The sequence below is a fragment of the Micromys minutus genome (genome assembly GCF_963924665.1).
Source record: "Micromys minutus genome assembly, chromosome: 18".
NCBI lineage: Eukaryota > Metazoa > Chordata > Mammalia > Rodentia > Muridae > Micromys > Micromys minutus.
In genome coordinates, this window is record NC_137953.1 from 41,315,905 (window position 1) to 41,335,899 (window position 19,995).

General features: G+C 40.3%; 1 protein-coding gene across 2 annotated transcripts in view; it reads right to left on the bottom strand.

The window, feature by feature from the left end:
• Nucleotides 1-19,995, bottom strand: part of TRIM24 (tripartite motif containing 24) — a 97,227-nt gene that overhangs the window by 10,545 nt on the left and 66,687 nt on the right. The window contains exons 7-12 of one of the 2 annotated variants that reach the window (XM_080932034.1): nucleotides 18,790-18,936; nucleotides 9,771-9,888; nucleotides 7,999-8,165; nucleotides 4,786-4,956; nucleotides 2,524-2,697; nucleotides 1,037-1,172 (exon numbers count right to left, since the gene is read on the bottom strand). In XM_080932034.1, the coding sequence (XP_080788160.1) occupies nucleotides 1,037-1,172; nucleotides 2,524-2,697; nucleotides 4,786-4,956; nucleotides 7,999-8,165; nucleotides 9,771-9,888; nucleotides 18,790-18,936 (913 nt within the window). Of the gene's footprint in view, nucleotides 1-1,036; nucleotides 1,173-2,523; nucleotides 2,698-4,785; nucleotides 4,957-7,896; nucleotides 8,166-9,770; nucleotides 9,889-18,789; nucleotides 18,937-19,995 lie in introns of both variants that reach the window. The other variant, XM_080932033.1, reaches the window with a different exon arrangement.

Genomic DNA, 19,995 nt, shown 5'->3' on the forward strand with positions numbered 1-19,995 from the left:
GTGGAGACAGCTACGGGAGGCTCTCTTTGCTGAAGTCACTGGTTCACTAGGCTAGACATGAGTTTGATTCTTGCTTTGGCTTGTCACCAGCATATCTGGATGCATCTGTTTACATCTCCCCAGGATGTCACACAAGAGGCACCTGCTATATCAAGTCTTCAGGAGTAATACTTCCAGTGTTTCTTATAGCAATCGATTGAGTATATTAAAAAATGATTTAAAAAAATTTTCCTTTAATGTGATCTGATTGTTCTGCCTGCATGTATGTAAGTGTACTGCAGGCATGCAATGTGTGGGGAGGCGAGCACTGAAGTTACAGGCAGTTGTAAGCCACCATGTAGGGTGCTGGGAACAGAACTGCGGTCTTCTGCAGGAGCAGAAAGTGCTCTTACCCAGTGAACCATCTCCTTACCTCCCCTAACATTAAACATTATTAAATACAATTAAACACAACAAGCAAACAAACCACCAAAACTGTTCTCTTCATTTGTAACCTAACCAATAAAATATGATGCTAGACAAATTACATTTGGAAAGAGACCATATCACAGACAACATAGTGTGCTGACGACAGTGTGATAAATCTTTGCATTTTGGTTGCTATAATGCTAATACATCTTGCTAAAACTAAGAAAAGAACCTGTGTTTCCTTCTTTGTGAAGAATTCTAGTTTCACGTGGTATAAACACTCAGGCTGGTGAAACGGGCTCAGTGGGTTAAAACTCTTTTCCCCAAGCCCGACAACCTGAGCATAAAAGACTGGAACCCACTTGGTGGAAGGAGAAAAATCAACTCCAAGTTGTCCTCTGACTTCCCGTGTGCACCAAGGCACAGATGCGGACACCCACATAAATATATATAAAAGAAAACCAAGATACAGTAATCATTACTTAAAAGTTGTGGCAGAACCCCACTAAACCTTACTAAAGGCAGAACACCCTTACTAAAAATGAGGCAGAGAGGAACTTTTAATCACTTTAAGTAAAAATACAAGTAACAACCAGAAAACATTTACAAACCCAAAAGGTGGCTTTACCTGCAAGGCCTGGAGATGGCACTGATGAGTTTGGTGACTGCACCGTCCTGTTTGATGGAGGTCTTGGCTGACCATGATCTACACTTGTGTCTTTCCTTGCAATATTGTCCAACATGATAGTACTTGAACAATCAATCTTCCAAGAGAAGAAATTATTTCAGAGCAAATTCATGTTGAAAGTTAAAAATGACTAAATTTACAAGAAAACTTCAATCCTAAGTACTATCTGTTCTTCCTCTGTTTGTTGAGACATGGCTTCTCTGTGCATCCCTGGCTACATTGGAACTCAATTTATTGAGCAGGCTGACCTTGAACTACCATCAATCTACCGGCTTCTGCCTCTGGAGTGCTGAGACTACGGGGCTCAAGTAATACAAACTGAGAGGCTCTGTTAGACAATTTCCCCATCAAGACACTAAAATTTACTCTTCACATTCTACCCACTATAAATATACTGACAACTGATGCACCACACCATGCATGTGATCACACACACAACATATGTGTGATCACACACACAACATGCGTGTGATCACACACACAACATATGTGTGATCACACACACAACATGCGTGTGATCACACACACACACACACACACACACACAAATGGTAAGTTAAATTTAATGAGAGTTTCTATGCTTAAAACTCTTAAAACATTGCAAATATTTTGTCATGCCTAAATATACCAGGTTTCCCAGGAACATGTATAGGCCTTTGTAGCCTTTCTCAACTGAGATTCTATAATAAAATAATACTGAGAAAAGGGGAGAAAAAAAAAAAACCCTGAGACTACCTAATTTTGCAGGGTAGGGAAAGGGAAAGCAGGGTTGGGAGAGAGCTTGGCAGTTCAAAGCATCTGTTGGTTTCCAGAGGACTAGGACTTCATTCCAGCCCCCACATGGCAGATCACAACAGTAACTCCAGTCCCAAGGGATCCGATTCTGTCTTTTGGCCTCCAAAGGCATCACGCATTCATGTGGGGCACAACATACATGCAGGCACAGCACCCGTACAGAGAAGCCAGCAACAGAACACTGCTATTTTCTGCCTGTAGAGAGATGCTTTTAAATGTCTCTCGTCCAAGTTAAAGATCCTAAAGATTGACTGTATTACTTAATGTGCTCACGTAGACAGGGCTGGTGTTCTGCCTTTTCTGCAGCTTTGCGGGCCTGACCCTTCAGGACCTCGCCTCTGCTCTCTCCACACTCTTGTGTGAACAGCCCAGTCTAGTCTTCCCTCTCTCTTCCTATCCTTGACTCTATGGCATATCCTCTACAAACATATTTAAGGTCAGAGCCCAGCAAAATATTCTTTTGTATGTCCAAATGTTCATAATTTCTAATTTTACTCACATTTTATTTCTAAAGAACAAAACTAAGCTCTCAGAAAAAGCTGATAAACCAAGAAACCCAGACCTTAAACTAAATCCAAATTTACTGCCAATCTTCAGAGGAGGTCATTAGTACAGATTATACACAAACTTACATCTGGAAGAGAAGGAAGATTGTAAGACCCTCCCACTGGCGCACTCAGATCAATCATGGGTGAACTAAAAGCTTTTCCATCGTACCCAGCTGCACTTGTGATTGTGGGGCTGGAAGGAGTGGAGGAGGAGCTGCTGGCAGTTGTGGGCGGAGCCTGTCCACTGCTGATCTGCCACTGGAGTACCGAGATGAAATGAAAAAAATGAGAAATGCAAACCGTCACTCTCTTCAGATATCAAAGATAGAGGAAGCAGTATTATTTCAGCTCAAATGTCATTTGAATGGAAAGAACAGGGGAGAGAGAAAAGGAAACATATTGAATGTGTGCATATGCATGTGGTAATGATACCGGAAAATAAGCCTTTTTTTTCTTCTGGCAAAAAATAATTAGTATATACCAGAAAACAATCTCACATCCATCCTTGCAATATATTTATATATAAACAAGAAATATAAGCATACAAAAAGCAACTTCTTTGAAGTAAAGCTAGAGAATTAATTGAAAACATACATTTTCTTTAATTCCTACCTGAAATGCCTAAAGATAATTAGCCACAAATTAGGCTGTAAGATGTTTATACTTCTTATTTTTCATATATGAACAGGTACTTAAGCCTTCCCATTCACATTACAAGATAAACAAACACACACAAAGACAAGGCCAGTTACGCAGCAGGATGCAAACCCAACCTAAAGTACTGATGGCTAGTTAGACAAAAAGGCATGTGCTTTATATGTAGCAGGGCACGGGAAACAAACTGTTGCCTATAAAATTATTTCGGTATTTGGTATATTTAAGAAACATGAATCTGGGGGTGGGAGAACTGAAAGCCATCCCAAGGTTATTCATCTGCCCAACATGTTATCATTTACGTATGAATGGCACTGCAGTTCTGAAATTTGGTGTTCTTAAAAAATCCTACATATATATGTAACTGTAAAACATACACACAGAAACATACGAAGTTGGGTGTGAATGTCATCTTTAGTACTTGCCACTCAGTACTTTTATCTTATCCCCACATACTTTTCCCCCTCCCCTTCCCTTCCTCGGATTGTTACTTATACAGATGAGATCGTATCTCACAAAAATTAGGTAACATGATAGTTTCTTACTGTTCTGGGGCCAGTGGGATGTTCAGCACATAAAGCACTTGCTGCCTGGCAACCGGCTCCCTGAACCCACATGGTGGAAGACTAGAGACCCAGCTCTCCTCTAACCTCAGACAGCAACCATGCCAAAGGACTATCCCGACCTACACAACATCTGTAAATCTAATTCTATACAGAAAGTCTAGAATACAGTCATCTTTCTCCTGGTTTACTTGTTCATTTATTCATTTATGTTTAGACTTTGTCCAGAAAATATTAAAAACAACAACTTAAGAGTATTTACTGAAGCATGCACATGCTATCCTGTTATGTTTCACAGAATTCTTGTTTCTCCCCCTGGCAGGAATGCTTCCATCTGCCCAAGGGATGCCACAGGCAAGATGCTTCCTATTGGCTTAGAGATGCAGCTTACCAAACAACCCTGATTTAGCCTTGAGACCTTCTGCCTTGTGAGCTCATGGGATGGCAGTGCTCAGTTGCATGAGCGTATTCCTCTGTCCTTGCTCCAAGTCTGTATGCGGAGCTGCTCGAAGAAAAGTTCCACAGCCTCGTGCTAGGACAGACGCTCGTGTGCAGCGCAACTTTGAGTCCCTGGTTCTAACTCTGGAGTTCAACTTCGGCTCCTTGGTACTGGTCACTGGCAGAAGGCCATGATCTAGCCATTAAAATCTACTACATGGGGGAGAAGTTGATGCTTGAAAAGTGCCAGGTAATTTATATGCATTAGGACAACTCTCAGCACAACTCTGCAAGGTACTCATTTTTATAGCTGGAGTGAGATCTAAAAATAATGTATGAGGCAAGGCCATAAATTAGGAAAATAAAGAGAATCTGATGTTAAGCAACAATTTAAACTTTTAGTTATAATGGTGAAGCGGAAACAAGTATGAATTTTTAAATATTATTAAATAAAACCTGGAGAAAGTAAATCAACTCTTGATTTTACACACACACACACACACACACACACACACACACACACACACACACACACACACACAGACTCCTTGATTACAAAGCACTGAGATGTTTTCTTACCTCTGTCTCCACAGATCTGCCTCTAAGTATACTCTGTATTTTCTACTCATTTAGAAAAGCAAGCACACAACCTTCATCACCTATTTCTGCCTAAGAGAAAGGCAATACACACCTGTTTTATGGCCTGTTGAGCTAAAAAAGCCATCTGCAGGGGGTTGGGCTTTATTGTCTGCCGTGGTATATTCTGGCTTGGTGGATATCTCAGCTGCTGAGGATAAGGAGGAAGCACAGGTCCATTGGGCTTAGGGCTGTGATTCTGAAAGTTTATTAAGCGTGGCGGATGCTAGAAGAAAAAAACAAAAGCACTGCAGTAACAATGGCCTCTTACAGAGGTTAACAGCTCTGCCATAGGAGACTCACTAAGACAGGGGAGGATGGGAGACACAGCTACCCCAGTAGTCACTTAGAGAGGGGGAGAGTGGTTGGAAGGGAAGGAAGGAAGGACAGGAGGGAGGACAGGGAAGGCTGGGCGGAGAGGCAAGGCTCTCTGTATCTCCTGTCAACACTGTTTTCAAACTGAACGGTTTACCAGCCCCAGGCTCACATGCCAGTCTTTATGGTTGAGAACTTGCTGCTTCCTTTTTCAAGATACCATAACTGTGTTCATGATCAGGACTTCCTAAAGGAAGCACGTCTGTCCTCATTCACAGAGACAATGAATCCTTATCGCTGTAAGGTTCATGTGGCCACACCAAGACAGGTGTGGAACATAGCTCTGCCTTCTCTCCCACAGTTCTTTCTACTTTTGGAATTTATTCTCATACTCTAAATTAATTGCTTCCTTTCCCCTCAGTTAAGAATGTCACAGAACCACTGGAAACACATCTGTGCAGTGTGTCTGGACCAACTGAATTCCAGGGTCAAGAGCAGAAACAGCATTTCTGAATAACCAGAGGGAAAGAGCCAGACGCCTGACAACGTCTCATTTTACTACAGAACTTGATACATGAGGGTTTTACACCATGAAAACACAAACAGAATAGTGAGGAATTACAGGAGAGAGTTTTCTAACTTAAAACACACAAATGATTTTTAACAGTTCTCTCCTGTTGCCTTCGTCTCATCCTTTTAGGAAGTTCTCAACACAATGATTCAACCAAAAACAAACAAATGAATGGACAAAAAACCCCAAACACCAAAAAATCAAAAGGAACTTGACACGTGACGCCAGGGTACTGGTCTAAATGCTAACCCCGTCTACCATCAAGAAGTTCATGGGCAAACATAGTGTAAGGTGTGTTCTCCCTGTTTCCTGAACTGCTACATTTGGGTTAATCTAGGAGAATGTTTTGACAAACTCCATACATTATTAAATACCAGAGCAAAACTAGTGATATTTTTTGCAAATAAAGTAATTCATTCAGGAATTACAAGCTGAGAAGAAAACAAATGAAGAAAGTAAGGCAGTTGGTGAGACTGCAGGCACAGGCACTGTGAGAACTAAGGCTATAACCCACCACAGTGCAGTTCTGTCAGCGTTCCAAACGAGCCATACAGCCACACAGCAGTAGCACACACTGTGGAGCAAGCACTAAGTCAGCCGTCTACCAAGTCTGACCTACTTACTTTGCCACATAATGAAGTATTCCACCTTTGCTGCCACCAGACACTTTCGGAATACCAGTGGCTGGTCAGTTTTCAGAGGAAGAACTATGAAACTATCATGTACATGACTTTTTACAAGCATGAAGCATCCAATTACTTGTCCACAGGACAAATGATTTACACACTCCACATAACTAGTAACACAAAGACACCTGCTTTTAGAAGGCAGTGCACAAAAAGCAAATGTACAGGAGCTGGTGGAAAAATGAAGAAACTAGTAAAGTAATAGCAAAAAAAAAAAAAAAAAAAAAAAGTGGGAATGAGTTAGCAGAACAGATTTAAAAAGAATCAAGAGAGAGGGAACTGGTGGTCATAGAAGACAAAGAATACACAAGGAAAGTGGTGAAAGTTGCTTCTAGTTTGAGAATTAAGTTGTATAGTTGAGATTTTATATATATTACAGCACTAAATGCTACAGACAGAAAACCAAAAGCCAACTTCTAGAGAAAGCAGGCTGCAAGCTCGCGTGCTATTTGTCTGCCACTGTTCACATGAAGGAGCCGTTCTTCAGTTACTGAGTTACTGCCCAATAGCTTATAACAAGGCAACTCATTGAGGTGATGGTTCACTCCTTTCCTGCTTCAAAACTAGTGGTAGAGCATGTGCTTCTGCATGTGCAGGGGTCTGGGCTGTGTCCCAGCACTACAAAATAGGCAAGTAACAACAAACACAATGTATGCCTGTAACTCTCAATGCTGAAGAGTTCTTTAAAAGCTGTTTCAGGTTTTATTAGATTGCTATTAAAGACTATACCATTTAGATTTTTTTTTTCCATAAAGAACCACATTATGTATCCTGGTGTTGGTAAACTTTAAAGTTTCTCCTTCTAATTAACTCACAGTTCCTTTTTATCAGTTAGTCATTTCTGTATTAGCCTTGTTTCCTTTTTGCTTTTGTTGCCAAGACAGTTGAGCTAAGATGTGTTCTTAAATGTACTGAGACTTCTTAGTTCTGTCCCACATACTTGACTTCTGAAACTCCAGCTTGTGTCTTTATAAAATCATTACTAACCCTCTGTCTAGACAGGGAGAAAATAAAATAACTTGTACACATGAGAACATGCACGTGGATACTTGAACACCACACAATGCAAACGTGTTAAATAAATAAATAAATGGACTGAAAAAAATGACAGAACATCACACATCTACCAAGAACAGCAATAATATATAGATTTGCTCAGGAAAATTTAAAAAGGTTGAAAAGACAGGACTCTAATGACTGCCTGACTTTCTCCATTGAATACTGTCCTGGTTTCTACAATAAAGTGTGGTTTTCTAAGTACTGCCTCCAAAGAGACTCTTAAGATACTGCTCAACTCGATGCACCTATAGGACTTAATGAGATGCGCTTAGCATCCGCCAGAGGTAAAATCAGTTGGAAACAGAGCATTTACTCCTTGCCAGACTGATGACAATGCGTAGAGACTGAAAGTAGATACAGCAGGCAAATCATTAATCAGTTTGGAGGTGAGCTAGAAACTACGTGTTAGGTCCTTTAATGCAGTCGATTTTTAATATGTGAGGGGCAGTGTGTGTGGGGTGTGGGTTACTGTAAGCTGCTCAACACAATCACTCTATGGTTATCTAAGTTAGGACAGGCCTGCTTCCAAATTTACCTGAAGAGAGATGGAAGGCTGCTGGATGGGCCCCTGCATTCTAGGGCTTGGTAAACCCACAGGTGCCGGCCTCCGTTGCACCTGTTGCCTCTGAGCCATTACCTGTTGCTGCATATGCTGGAGTCGTAACTGAGCTAGGCTGATCTGTGTCGGGAACTTGGATAACTGGTTGGAAGGCAAACCACCTGGTGGCTGTGAACTCTGTTCCACGACAGGATTCTGCTTAGGCATTTGTGGCTGGCTCTCTTTATCCTCGATTACTAAAGAGCCTAATTAAAGAAAAGACAACAAGATAACAGTGTTTGGTAATTGGTGAAATACATAGCTACTGAGTTGAACTTTAATTGCCAAAGAATTTTGGATACAGGAGACTGCAAACTATTAAAAATGGAGGGTTCCCAATGAGGTTTTTATTTATTTATACTCTATAAAAACTTACCTTATAAAAATTTCTAAGAATACTAATCCCTTTAAAAATGACAAGACTTTCAAGAACTGCCATCTCCAAACCTGTGCTTTGTATTTCTAAGTTTTTTTAAATAGGGTAGATCAAAGTGTTTGATCCCAGTTGTTGGCTATATATTTTGATAAGCAAATGGCCATGTATAAGCTAAAAGAGGGTCTCTATCTCCCAGACTGCCATGACTCGTCTTGTTCTTCCTCTGTATGGCCTTTCCGCTAAGCCCGTGTCCTCCCCACTGTGTGCTGTGAGGGAAGCACTATCTCCTTCTCCAGATGGCTTTTCTTCATCACATAAATCTCGTCTTGAGGATGAAGAGCAACCATATCTGATGATTCTAAAAGAAATCCGGGAACCCAAGATGCACTCAAAGGAAAACCGGCTGTTGGACAATGTCTAGGGAACCTTTGAGCCTTTGTTTCCAGCATTTCCTTGTGTAAAACTTTAAGGGCAAAACCAGTATTTAGTAGAACAGCAAGGAAGCTGGTGGTTACTTTTGACTGCACTGCTTACAGAGATCATCTACCTCTAATGTTGCCAAGATGCTCTTCTCTGACTCAGTGAGCCCTGGTATTTAAGATGGGGTACTTTTGTGTGTTATCCTTCAACTACTCACACACACACTCCCTCTCCCCATACAAATTCTATACATTCACACAGTTTATAATCTGGCCAGGAGAAGAAAATATCTAAAACCCCAAATGAATGGGGAGGGTAATGACAAAGGGAGGAAAAACAATCTTCTATAAATAAGATAAAGCTGCTGAGCTACTAGGGGCTTGAGCGATGGTTTTAAAAGACTGTTGTCAGCCTTCTGACACGGTGACAGTGCCAACACCTACAAAGCTACTGCTTGCAAAGTAAAAAACTGATTATAAGAAGCAAGACTGGGAAAAGGTTGACTGCACAGTCAGGGTAGGCTGGCCTGAACCACAGGAGACCTTTCCTGTTTTCCTCTGCTCCACCCCCACTGCAAAAATACCTTGAGGCTAGAGAAAATAGCTGAGTGGCTAAAGAGCACCGGCTGCTCTTCCATTCCCAGCACTCACATGGCAGCTCACAACCCTCTGTAATTCCAACAGGATCTGGACCCTGGGCTCAACTCTGTGGGCATTGCACACACATGGTACATGACAAACATTCAGGCAAAATTCCCATATACATTAAAAAACTAAAAAGCAAATACAAACAGGATTCTATGGGGAGAAGGGGGGGCTCCTAACTTAAGTACCCTATAAGCAAACTTATTTTCATATCACCTCAAAACAAGTACTATATATTCATGCATCTGAGTTACCATATGCATATGTTAATGGCATACTGAAGAAAGGGACTAGATAATGAATGGAATGTTATATTCAGTAACATGTCATGACCAAAGCAGTCATGTAGGGAAAAGTATACAATGGCCTACCCAAGTTGATAATATTTTGAGCCCAGAAACTAGGATCACAGTGAAACTGGATGGTGTTGTTGGTCACAGGAGAAGCATCACACCTTGCACGAAGAAGGTGCCGTAACCTGTACGTGATCTAGAAGGAAGCAGAGAGAAAAACATTAGTACACTTTTAATGCAGATAATGTGTTATAAGCTCAGTGAATTCCTAAAATAGTTTTTGGTATGTGTACAAAGAATCTCACTTGGATTTCAAAATTGGTCATACAAGCCACACAAACCAGAACTCCTGAGGCAGAGGCAAGAGGAGCTCTTGAGTTTGAGAACAGCCTGGTCCTACATAATTCCAAGACAATAGGACTACTAGGGACCTGGCCTCTAACTAAACAGATAAGTAAAGAAACAAAAAAAGAAAAAAGAAAGGAAGAAAGGAAGGAAGGAAGGAAGGAAGGAAGGAAGAAGGTCACTCAGAAATTTCTGCTCAAATATGCTACAATTTTGTGATATTTGTATTATTGCTTATTGAACTAAAACAAGTTAAAACTGTCAGAACATGGTCTAAAAACAGAGTCCTGTGAGAATTCTAAGCGCTTGTGAGAAAACTCTAAGAAAACAAGACAAGACCTTTTCATCTCAGTTCCTTCAAAACACAGCACTGTTCTCGGAAGGTGTGGTCATGCTCCTCCCAGGTGTACTGGATAGGAGAAACTTTACTTCAGCTGTTGTTATCCACACACCTCCGTGGGAAACCATGATTTTGTTATAAGTGTCACATTTTGTCCTTGTGCTCATGTGATTCTTGTCCCTCAGTGTATATAAACTGTCTGATGCTCAATTCTAGGCCCCAATCTCCCAGGTTCACTCCGCCAACTAGAATGGCAAACAAAACCAATTTTTAAAATTAACAACAGTTTACACAAACACCAACTCGTTTTCCATGCATTTACTGTGCTTTTCTCTTTCCTTTCCTTTTTTTGGGTTGAGATTTACTACTGTTGTTTTGTATAGATGCTATCCTGCCTGCATGTGTCTGGGCATCACTTTCACAGCCGATGCCCCCCGAAGATGGCACTGTTTTCACTAGAGTTGGACTGAGCCACACCAGTGCTGAAATCCGAATCCAGGTCTTCTGTGTTAACTGCCAGTGCTCTTCACTGTTGGAATCCCATGCTATCTCACGAGATTTCCTCTCCACTACAGCTTCCAATGCCTACCCCTCTTCAACACTACTGTCCCCATCCTTGACAATTTAATATCCAGCTCACTCTGCTGGAAATACCAAAGTTAAGTGCAGTTCCTACCGACTTTGCTCTTAGGATTTTCTCTGTTCCTCCTCCACCTTATTTTCTTCTTCCCTTGCCCATACTCACGTGCAAGCCAGTGGCTACAAGCTACTCACATTCCCACTCTGGTTCATTTATTACACAGCATTCTTTCTTCCCAGCAACCTTTCCTCCATGCAAAGCAAAGCAACTCACCTGATCTTTCTGTCTCAACTTAATGGAACTAATACAGCAACTGACCTCACCTCAAATATCTGACCTTAGGAAGGCCTGACATTTTGATGGTTTGTTTGCCTTCCGATTCCCTCCCTAACACACAACTTCAAGGGAGTTCTGTTCCTGGTGCTGCTTTAAAGAATTTCTACTTGTAAATTCTCTGAGATAGGTGAAGGCTTTTCACACTTCCCCACTCCATCCTCCCAATCCCACCCCCACCCCATTCTTCTAATGTGTTTAGTGGGATAAAAATGGTCCTCCCAAGAGATTCTCCAAACAACATAAGCTACTGCCCTTGCTGAAGACATCAAACAACATAGCAATATTAGTTGAACTAACTTGTAACAATAGCTATCCATCTGTAAAGCCAATGAACTACAACAGACCTATCAAGATATCCAAAGGTGCACTTAAATCCGTTGTCTAACTGGACTTAAGCCCTGCTCAACAGGAGGGAATTCACAGCTGGTACTGTAAACCTGGCCAACTACCTGTGAATATGTCTGCTGTTAGATAGCTTCTTCTAGACACAGCAAGAGAAGCAGCCCCAGGAAATCGGAAAGACATAGTTACCTACAAAAGACTTGCACAATGACAGTGACAGTTGACATGCCAGTATGGAGAAAATTTCACAAAGTCCACCTCTAGATGTTACAGTAATGTCTGCCAAGAAAAACTATGTTCATTAAGGGTGAGCTCCCTAATAGATTATGCAATCCAAAATGGTCAGCCCTTAAAGACAGTTACGTATGAGCAATGCTAAATGGACTTAGGAGATAGGTTTGTGGTTGTCTGCTGTGTGTACTGGCTGGTTTTGTGTCAACTTGACACAAGCTGGAGTTAATCACAGAGAAAGGAGCCTCAGTTGGGGAAATGCCTCCACAAAATCCAGCTGTAAGACATTTTCTCAACTAGTGATCAAGGGGGAGGGCCCAGCCCATTGTGGGTGGTGCCATCCCTGGACTGGAAGACCTGGGTTCTATAGGAAAGCAAGCTGAGCAAGCCAGGGGAAGCAAGCCAGTAAGTGACATCCCTCCATGGCCTCTGCATCAGCTCCTGCTTCCTGACCTGCTTGGGTTCCAGTCCCCTGACTTCTCTGGTGATGAACAGCGATATGGAAGTGTAAGCTGAATAAACCCTTTCCTCCCCAACTTGCTTCTTGGTCATGATGTTTGTGCAGGAATAGAAACCCTGACTAAGACAGTGTGTGTGTGTATGTAACAACAATAATAAAGAAATAGCCTTGAATTTGAGAGGGAGTTGGGGCATGGTAAGAGCTGGAAGAGTGGAAATGAAGAAAATACAGAACCCATATTTGAAAATCTTTTAATTACTAAGAAGAACAGGAACAAAGAGGGTCCAGAGAATGGCTCAGCATGTAACAGCTCTTCCTGCTCTTGCAGAGACCCAGCTTCAGTTCCCAGCACCCACATGGCTCACAACCATCTGTAACTATAGTTCCAGGGGATCTGAATCTTTGTCTGACCTCAGGCAGCAAGCATACATGGCGTGTACACACAATAAAAGTGGGGGAAAACACTACATACATAAGCTTAAATAATAAATAATTAACTAGATAAATAAATAACGAGGGGGCTGAAGGAATGGCTCAGCAGTTAAGTGCACTTGGTGCTTTTGCTGAGTTTGGATCACATCTAGTAGCTGACAACTACCTACACCTCAAGTTCCAGAAGCTCTGATGCCCCCTTCTGCAGGCATCTTATGTAAGTGTGAGTGTGAGCACTTACACAAACACACATAACTGGGGGGGGCATAAATCAAGAAAATATTCAAACAAAGGAGAATATGCAGGAAAAAGTAAGGCAATATAATATATCCAAACCAAGTGAGAACTTAAGAACCCACATAAGTGAGAACTTGCACAAGTGAGATCTTGAGAACTTGCCTAAGTGAGAACTTATGGGAGAAGAGAAACTAAAGCAGGCTTTGTTAGTAGCTTCAGAAATGGCAGATGAAGTTAAAATGGCAACGGTGAGGTCAAAGCAATAGTCCTGTGGTGAGGGCTCCCCACAATGGAGGCTAAAGGTAGAGTTCTACTGGTACCCAACTTGCCTAGTATGCAGGAAGCTGTGGGTCAGTCCCCAGAACCATATAAACTGGCTGTGGTGGTATGCACCTAAACCCTGCATTCCAGAGGGGGAGGCAGGTGCTCTCTCTGACCTCTGTGGTCAAAAAACCTAAGGGTAAACAACGATAGTTAAAAGGAACTTTAAGGCATATTACTTGCTGTAAGCACTTCTAAGCTAAGTTGTAAGTCCTTTCCATTTAATACTGAGATTTATTTATACCTCAGAAGACGAGTACCTATTTACATATTTGCTGAACAGGTAACAGAAAAGTCTAAAGGTAGTATGAGATACGGCCAAGCTTGGCTCCTTGCCATGCATGCTTAGGATTTTTTCTGCTTTACTTATTATCTATCTGAATTAAAGTATAAACCATTAGACTTGACAACATTCCTGATGTCCTTTAGATAAACCTAAAAGCTATAAGGCCTAGCTAGTACAAGAAATATGTGAAGGTTCACTAAGTCTTCCTGTTCATTTCTTCAGATCTACAAGAACTTAAAATGAACTCAAGCTGTATTTATAGTGAAAAATCTAGCTACTACTCAACAAAACAAAGAATAAGAAAAATTTTAATAGAAAAAGTAGCAAAAAGTTTGAGGTATTTTTGGGGGGACTGGGTAGAGGGGTGAGGAGAGGTGCTGGGGAGGAATCCAAAGGCTTAATATGTTACAGGTACCTAGTAGCTGTGCCAGATAGTCCTGGCTCTACAAATCAGTCCTTTTAACAATGATCATATCTGTGCATTTAACATACACAGATGCTCACATATTATCACAGCATATACACAGAGGCTGAGCACAATCTGTGTTGTGATGGTTCTGTCCTTTTACGTGGATTCTGGAAACCAAACTCAGGACATCAGCCTTGGTAGCCAGCACCTTACCTGCTAAGGCATCTATGTCTTCATCCAAAATAGTTTTTGACAAGAAATTCAATATAATATTACCTTTCTATTGAGGTCTGAATAGGCTTTAAACTTAATTTCTATACTTTCAAGTTTTCACTCCTACAAAGAGCAAGGACTTTTGTCATCTATGATTTCTGACAGAGGTCCACCATCAAGCCCTGAGCTCCTACACTGTCAAGCACCAAGCAACATCAAGTTTAGTTAGCCCTTAACATCTTAGTATTTGAGTGCCACTTTTATATGGAACTAGTGGTTTCCCTCTTTCATTGAATTGGTTCATTAAAAACGTAAGAATAAGTTTTTTTCCAAAAAGTCTAAGCCAGAAGTGGTTATATGCCTATGATCCCAGCAGGACTGTAGCCCAAGCCAGAAGAACCAACCATAGTGGTAGCAGGGGGTGGTGGTGAAAAGAAAAAAGAACAAATGTGAATCAGGGAAGAGAAAGACTTTCTACAATAAAGCATCAGACAGAACTCCATATTCTGAGCACTGAGGGTTTGGGAATGGGAGCTGGTGGTAGAGCCAGGGCAGACATTTAAGGGATAAAAAGGTCCTTGATTGCTGAAAAGGGAGGAGAAGAAAGCGGGAGACTCAGCACCTCTTTTGCGCTTGTTCCTTTGTACTTTTCAAACCATTTCAAACTCTACCAACACAAGTTTTCCTGCCATCCTTTTAAATAATCCAGAGATTTAAGGTTTAATAGATGACAGAGAAATTCTAAGCAAGTAATGTGGAGTTTAAATATTTCAAAACATTAAGATTTGACTTCTGAATGGACTTTCTTATTTCATACAACTTAGCTAGTTTCTTTCTCTTTGTCTGATTATGAAATGAGGAATTACCTAAATTAGAAGGTATAAAATAAACACGAAAGGTTAACTCACACTAAAATGCTTCTACATGGTCAAAAAATAATTAAGTTAAGAGGAATAATTTCCTCTCCATTGGAAACACACACACACCAAACACATGAGAGAGAGAGAGAAAGGGGGAGGGAGGGAGGGAGGGAGGGAGAGAGAGAGAGAGGGAGAGAGAGAGAGAGAGAGAGAGAGAGAGAGAGAGAGAGAGAGAGAGAGAGAGAGAGAGAGCACACACGAGAAAGCACACAGACATTTTCACAAAAATAAAAATATCCAACAGTGCTAAAGAGATGGCTCAGCAGTTAAGAACACTTGCTGCTCTTTCAGTAGACCATTTAGCACATGTTGGGTGGCTCACATAGCCTATAACTAGTTCCATGGGATCTGATGCCATGATACCTGCACATGTGCATATACCTTTTAAAAAAGTCTTTGAAAACTGCTTAAAAGGGCTAAGTGAGCAGGTGCTCAACAAGTTAAATGCAAATTAAAGCCAGAAGGAGTCAGTATGTCATGCTTGTAACTACAGGTGATAGTTAAACAGTGATCACAGTAAGTGCTGCTGAGGGTTGGAGACTGTTGGGAATGTAAATTAAACAGCTACTATGGAAAGCAGAATGAAGGTTCTTCAAACAATTAAAACTATACTATATGCCCTAGAAGTTCTTTAATTGGATATATTCCCAAAGAACTGAAATACATGGCAGAAATGTCTGGTCTTCCATGTCTATTGTAATTTTCATGAAGGTAAATCAATAGCCATCAAGGCAAAGCTAAAAACTAGCAGGTTATCTTTCTGGGATGGTTCCAGATGGTTTCTATGGACTGTAGTGTTAATGGAAGGATTGCTTCTTTAGGCAAGGCCAAGAGGAATTTCATTTTAGGAAAGATTCCTGCTATTAATATATGCTTTTCCTATTATTAAATATATATAACAATCACTAGGTATTAGTCCACCCTTTGGAACAGATTGCTACAGAACAATAAAGATGAATTGCCTTGTAGTGTGCTATAAAGAAAAACATGATTTTTAATTATTAATGATGATCCTATAAGAATTCCTAAAGTTTATATTCATAATTATTAAGCTCTTTTATAATAGGACTGCTCTTAAATCTTCTCTGATAATCAAAACTGCAATGAGAACTCTGCCGATCTTCAAGTGTCACCAATTAATCGCTTCTGAGATAGCAAGCAGGTGGCTACAACTCAGAGCACATTCCAAGAGGTTGTAAAACCATTAATCAAAGGTCATAAAAGGGAACTAAGGATTTATTATAGGTGTGAGGACAGAAGATAAAATATTGACTGGGTTTACCCATATAAAACTTCTCAAATACTGTATGTAGTCACAATAATTATGGGTTTTAACTCTCCATGATCCTGTAGAGCTAGTGAGTGATGATGAATGTTTAGCTAGATAGTTACTCTTAATGGATATACATGTAATATTCTCTGTTGAAAACTTCTTACTCAATTTATGATTGGAATTTATGTGTAAATTTGTGAACTTTTTACCACGTGATCATGTATTGAAAGATATATATGTAAGTGCTGAGCACAAAGAAAGGGAGAACTTTTAAAGCAGAACTCAAGAACCTTTTAGCAAAGACCTTTCTTAGAAAACTTAGAGAGAACATAGCAGTAAAGGCACTGAATGTAAGGGAATTATTGACATCAGAGCAGGAGGAGAGAGCACAGAGAACTTTTTAGAGAACTTCTGTAGAAACTTTTTGGAGAACGAAAGTACTTAGAAATAAAGGCTAAAATCACTTTTTTAAAATGTCTCTCTTCCTTCCTTGGACTTCAACTAGCAGGCAGGGAGTTAGAGCTGTGCAGTTCCTGCAGAGACAGAACAAAGGCCGCTTTACTATGAGCTGCTAAATGCCAGAGACTGGAGTTTTCTGGCCTCAAAGGAACTCAGGCAGGTCAGCCACAGTAGCAGAGTGATTTAGACCTAAGATAGGTAAACATTTTATTATTAAACAGTAACCTTAAATATCTTGCCCCTGCCAGTGCTCTTCCCCAACTGCTCACCTTCAAGAGACAACCAAGAAAGAAAGAAAGTAGTGCTGAGTAAACAATCATAGACCAGCAATGAAATGCTTGGTATTTAGCAAAACAAAACAAAACAAAAAACCCAAAAACCAAAAACTCTTGACATTTCTGACAAGAATAAAAATCTAGGATATGCTATGCTTAGTGACATCACTGTAACTGAAAACATCATAGTAACTGTTTATTATCTTACATTACATCTCAAAAAACAAAAGTCAAATGTGTAGAAACAGCATCAGGTAGAAAGAGGCAGATAATGTTCAAATTTGTCAACGACTGATTTTCAAAATGATTAATAACAAATGGGCCTATACTATAAAGATTATTTTTGCTTAAAGAAGCAGTAAAAACAACGAAATCACCTTTAATCATTAAAGAAATGTACAATAAAACAATTCACAATCAGGAATAATTTTAAAAATGCTTATAAGTCAGCATTGAACCATACTTTGAGAATTGATTTAAAATTATTTATATTTTTAAAATTTAAAGAGGTATTAGTAATTTAAATAAGTGAAACTTATGTAACACATGTACTATTTCTGCCACTTGACTACATAGAGTAAATGACAAAAGATGTGGGGGTGTTAATACTTTAGAATAGATGTATCTCTTGATCTTCTAAGCCATACTCTTGCTATTAAACTGTAGTTGAGACCAACAAGCAGCCCTGGACACTTGATGGAAAGAGTTTGGCTCCTGCCAAACTCACCGTACAGAGATCCTACATGTTCCAGGTATAATGGCAATACTCTCAGATGCGAAACTACCCTTGTGAGATGCTGTACAATTTACTGCAGCATGTGCTGCAGTATGAAGCTGGCAGAAGACAACAGATTCAAAGGTGGGCATGGTTACAGCTCTTTACTGCATGGTGTTAGACATGCCATTTATCACTGTGTCTCATCATTTGTCCAATGAAATGGCTAGCTATGTACGCCTAAAAATAATGTAGATATTCCACATGAAAAATGCTTAGAATTAGATGAGGCAGGGCATAGTTGATAGTAATATTTTCTATTTATACTTAATATATTACACTGGGTTCATTTGCCACAGAGTGAAGAAAAAGATAAGTAAGAGTGACAAAAGAAGATTAAAATTGAGGTTACATCAAAATCATTTCAGGTAGAAATATTTGGCAGGGGGATCTCTGCGAGTCTGAGGCCAACCAGATTTACAAAGCAGGTCCCAGGACAGCCACGGCAATTATACAGAGCAACCCTGTCTTGCTGGTGGTGGGGTGGGGGTGGGGTCAAAATGAAACAAAAAAAGCAATTAAGAATGAATAGGTAGTCTGTTTTGTTTTGCTGGTTTTTTTTTTTTGGGGGGGGGGTGTCTGTGTAGCCTTTGTAGGTCTAGAACTCACTACGTAGACGGGGGTGGCCTGCCTCAACCTCCCCAATGCTGGGATTAAGACAGGCTCTACCACACCCAGAGTTTTTTCTTTTTCACGGTGTCTTGCTATGTTTGCCAGTCTGACCTAGAACCAGAAAAGTGCTTTCCCTGAGTAGCACGACTTCAAGGTATGCAAGGTGTGCAGACTTCTTTGTGAATGTGTAGCACTCAAGTCCTGCCTCACTGAGCCTGCTACCGACTACTAAACCCTGGATTCCATCTTACCAGCCGCTTGCTGTACAGCAAGGCTGTGCTGCTGCCACTGGAAACTGCCCATTTAGAAAAATGCATGACGTGCTCCAACTGCTTAGAAAGCCCAGCCACTTCCTGCTGTTGTTGCATGAGTTTCATTCGATGGTCCTTTGCAAGACTCTAAAAAGAAAATAATTTCTGAATTAGTCTCTGTACTTTGTATTCATTTCCATGATTATTTTCAGATAACCAACTCACAATAAGAACCACTCTATATTCAAGTGACAGCAATCAAAAATGATTGTAAGCAGTTTCCTTCATAATACAAAGGCTCCTCTGAATGTAATAAACATACAGTCTTGGTGTTTTCTCCACTCTTTGCCTGTAAGTCTGGTTTATATAAGTCTCAGTGTATGACTCTTGCCAAATTAAACAAAAACAGACATGGATTAGCTATAATAGTGTAGGTGCTAAATTCAAAACACTCAAGTAAAACAGATGTATTATCCAGTCAATACACAGTCCCACACCTTAGAGATTGCAACTCCAATTGTCAGTACACCCAGACTATTAGCTCCAATAAACAGTTGATACCCAGGATCATGCTAAGTGGTAGCTGAAACTTATCTTGTATTTGGTATTAAAAAGAAAATCAAGTTATTCGTCTTGAGAGTTACTAGAGAAGCCACTAGGTAGTTTCAATGCCAATATGACAACATTGTCCCAATGCGTCAGAATATAGACTTTCTACACAGAAAATATAAACTTAGGAAACAGACTGCAATCAAAAATAGAAGGCAAAGCAGTAAACTATGTAGTTAGAAAACAGACTGAGATCATTAAATTCTGCTTAAGTGTGCCCATGTTTAAAGCAACTACTGCAAAACCCTTAACATACAGATACCAAAACTGAGCACTGATCCCTTCCATCCAAAGCACTCCCTCAACTGAGTAACTATCTTCACAGTAGCAGAATTATAAACGGTCGCGCTGTCCTAGCTGGGACAGGACTTTCTGAAAGAGATTTATCAACTGGTTAATTGTGAATTAAAGATGAACCAATGTTTTTTCCTAATTGTCTCTACTTCAAGTCTCCCCATATTAGCACTTTCTTTCTGCACTTGTTCTCAACAGCCTGACTATAAATTCTTTCTCACCAACATGCTGAAGGAGAAACTAGACAGATAAGAAGTTCACATTCCATGTATACTGTAACCTCAGATTATAGCTGGTCAAACA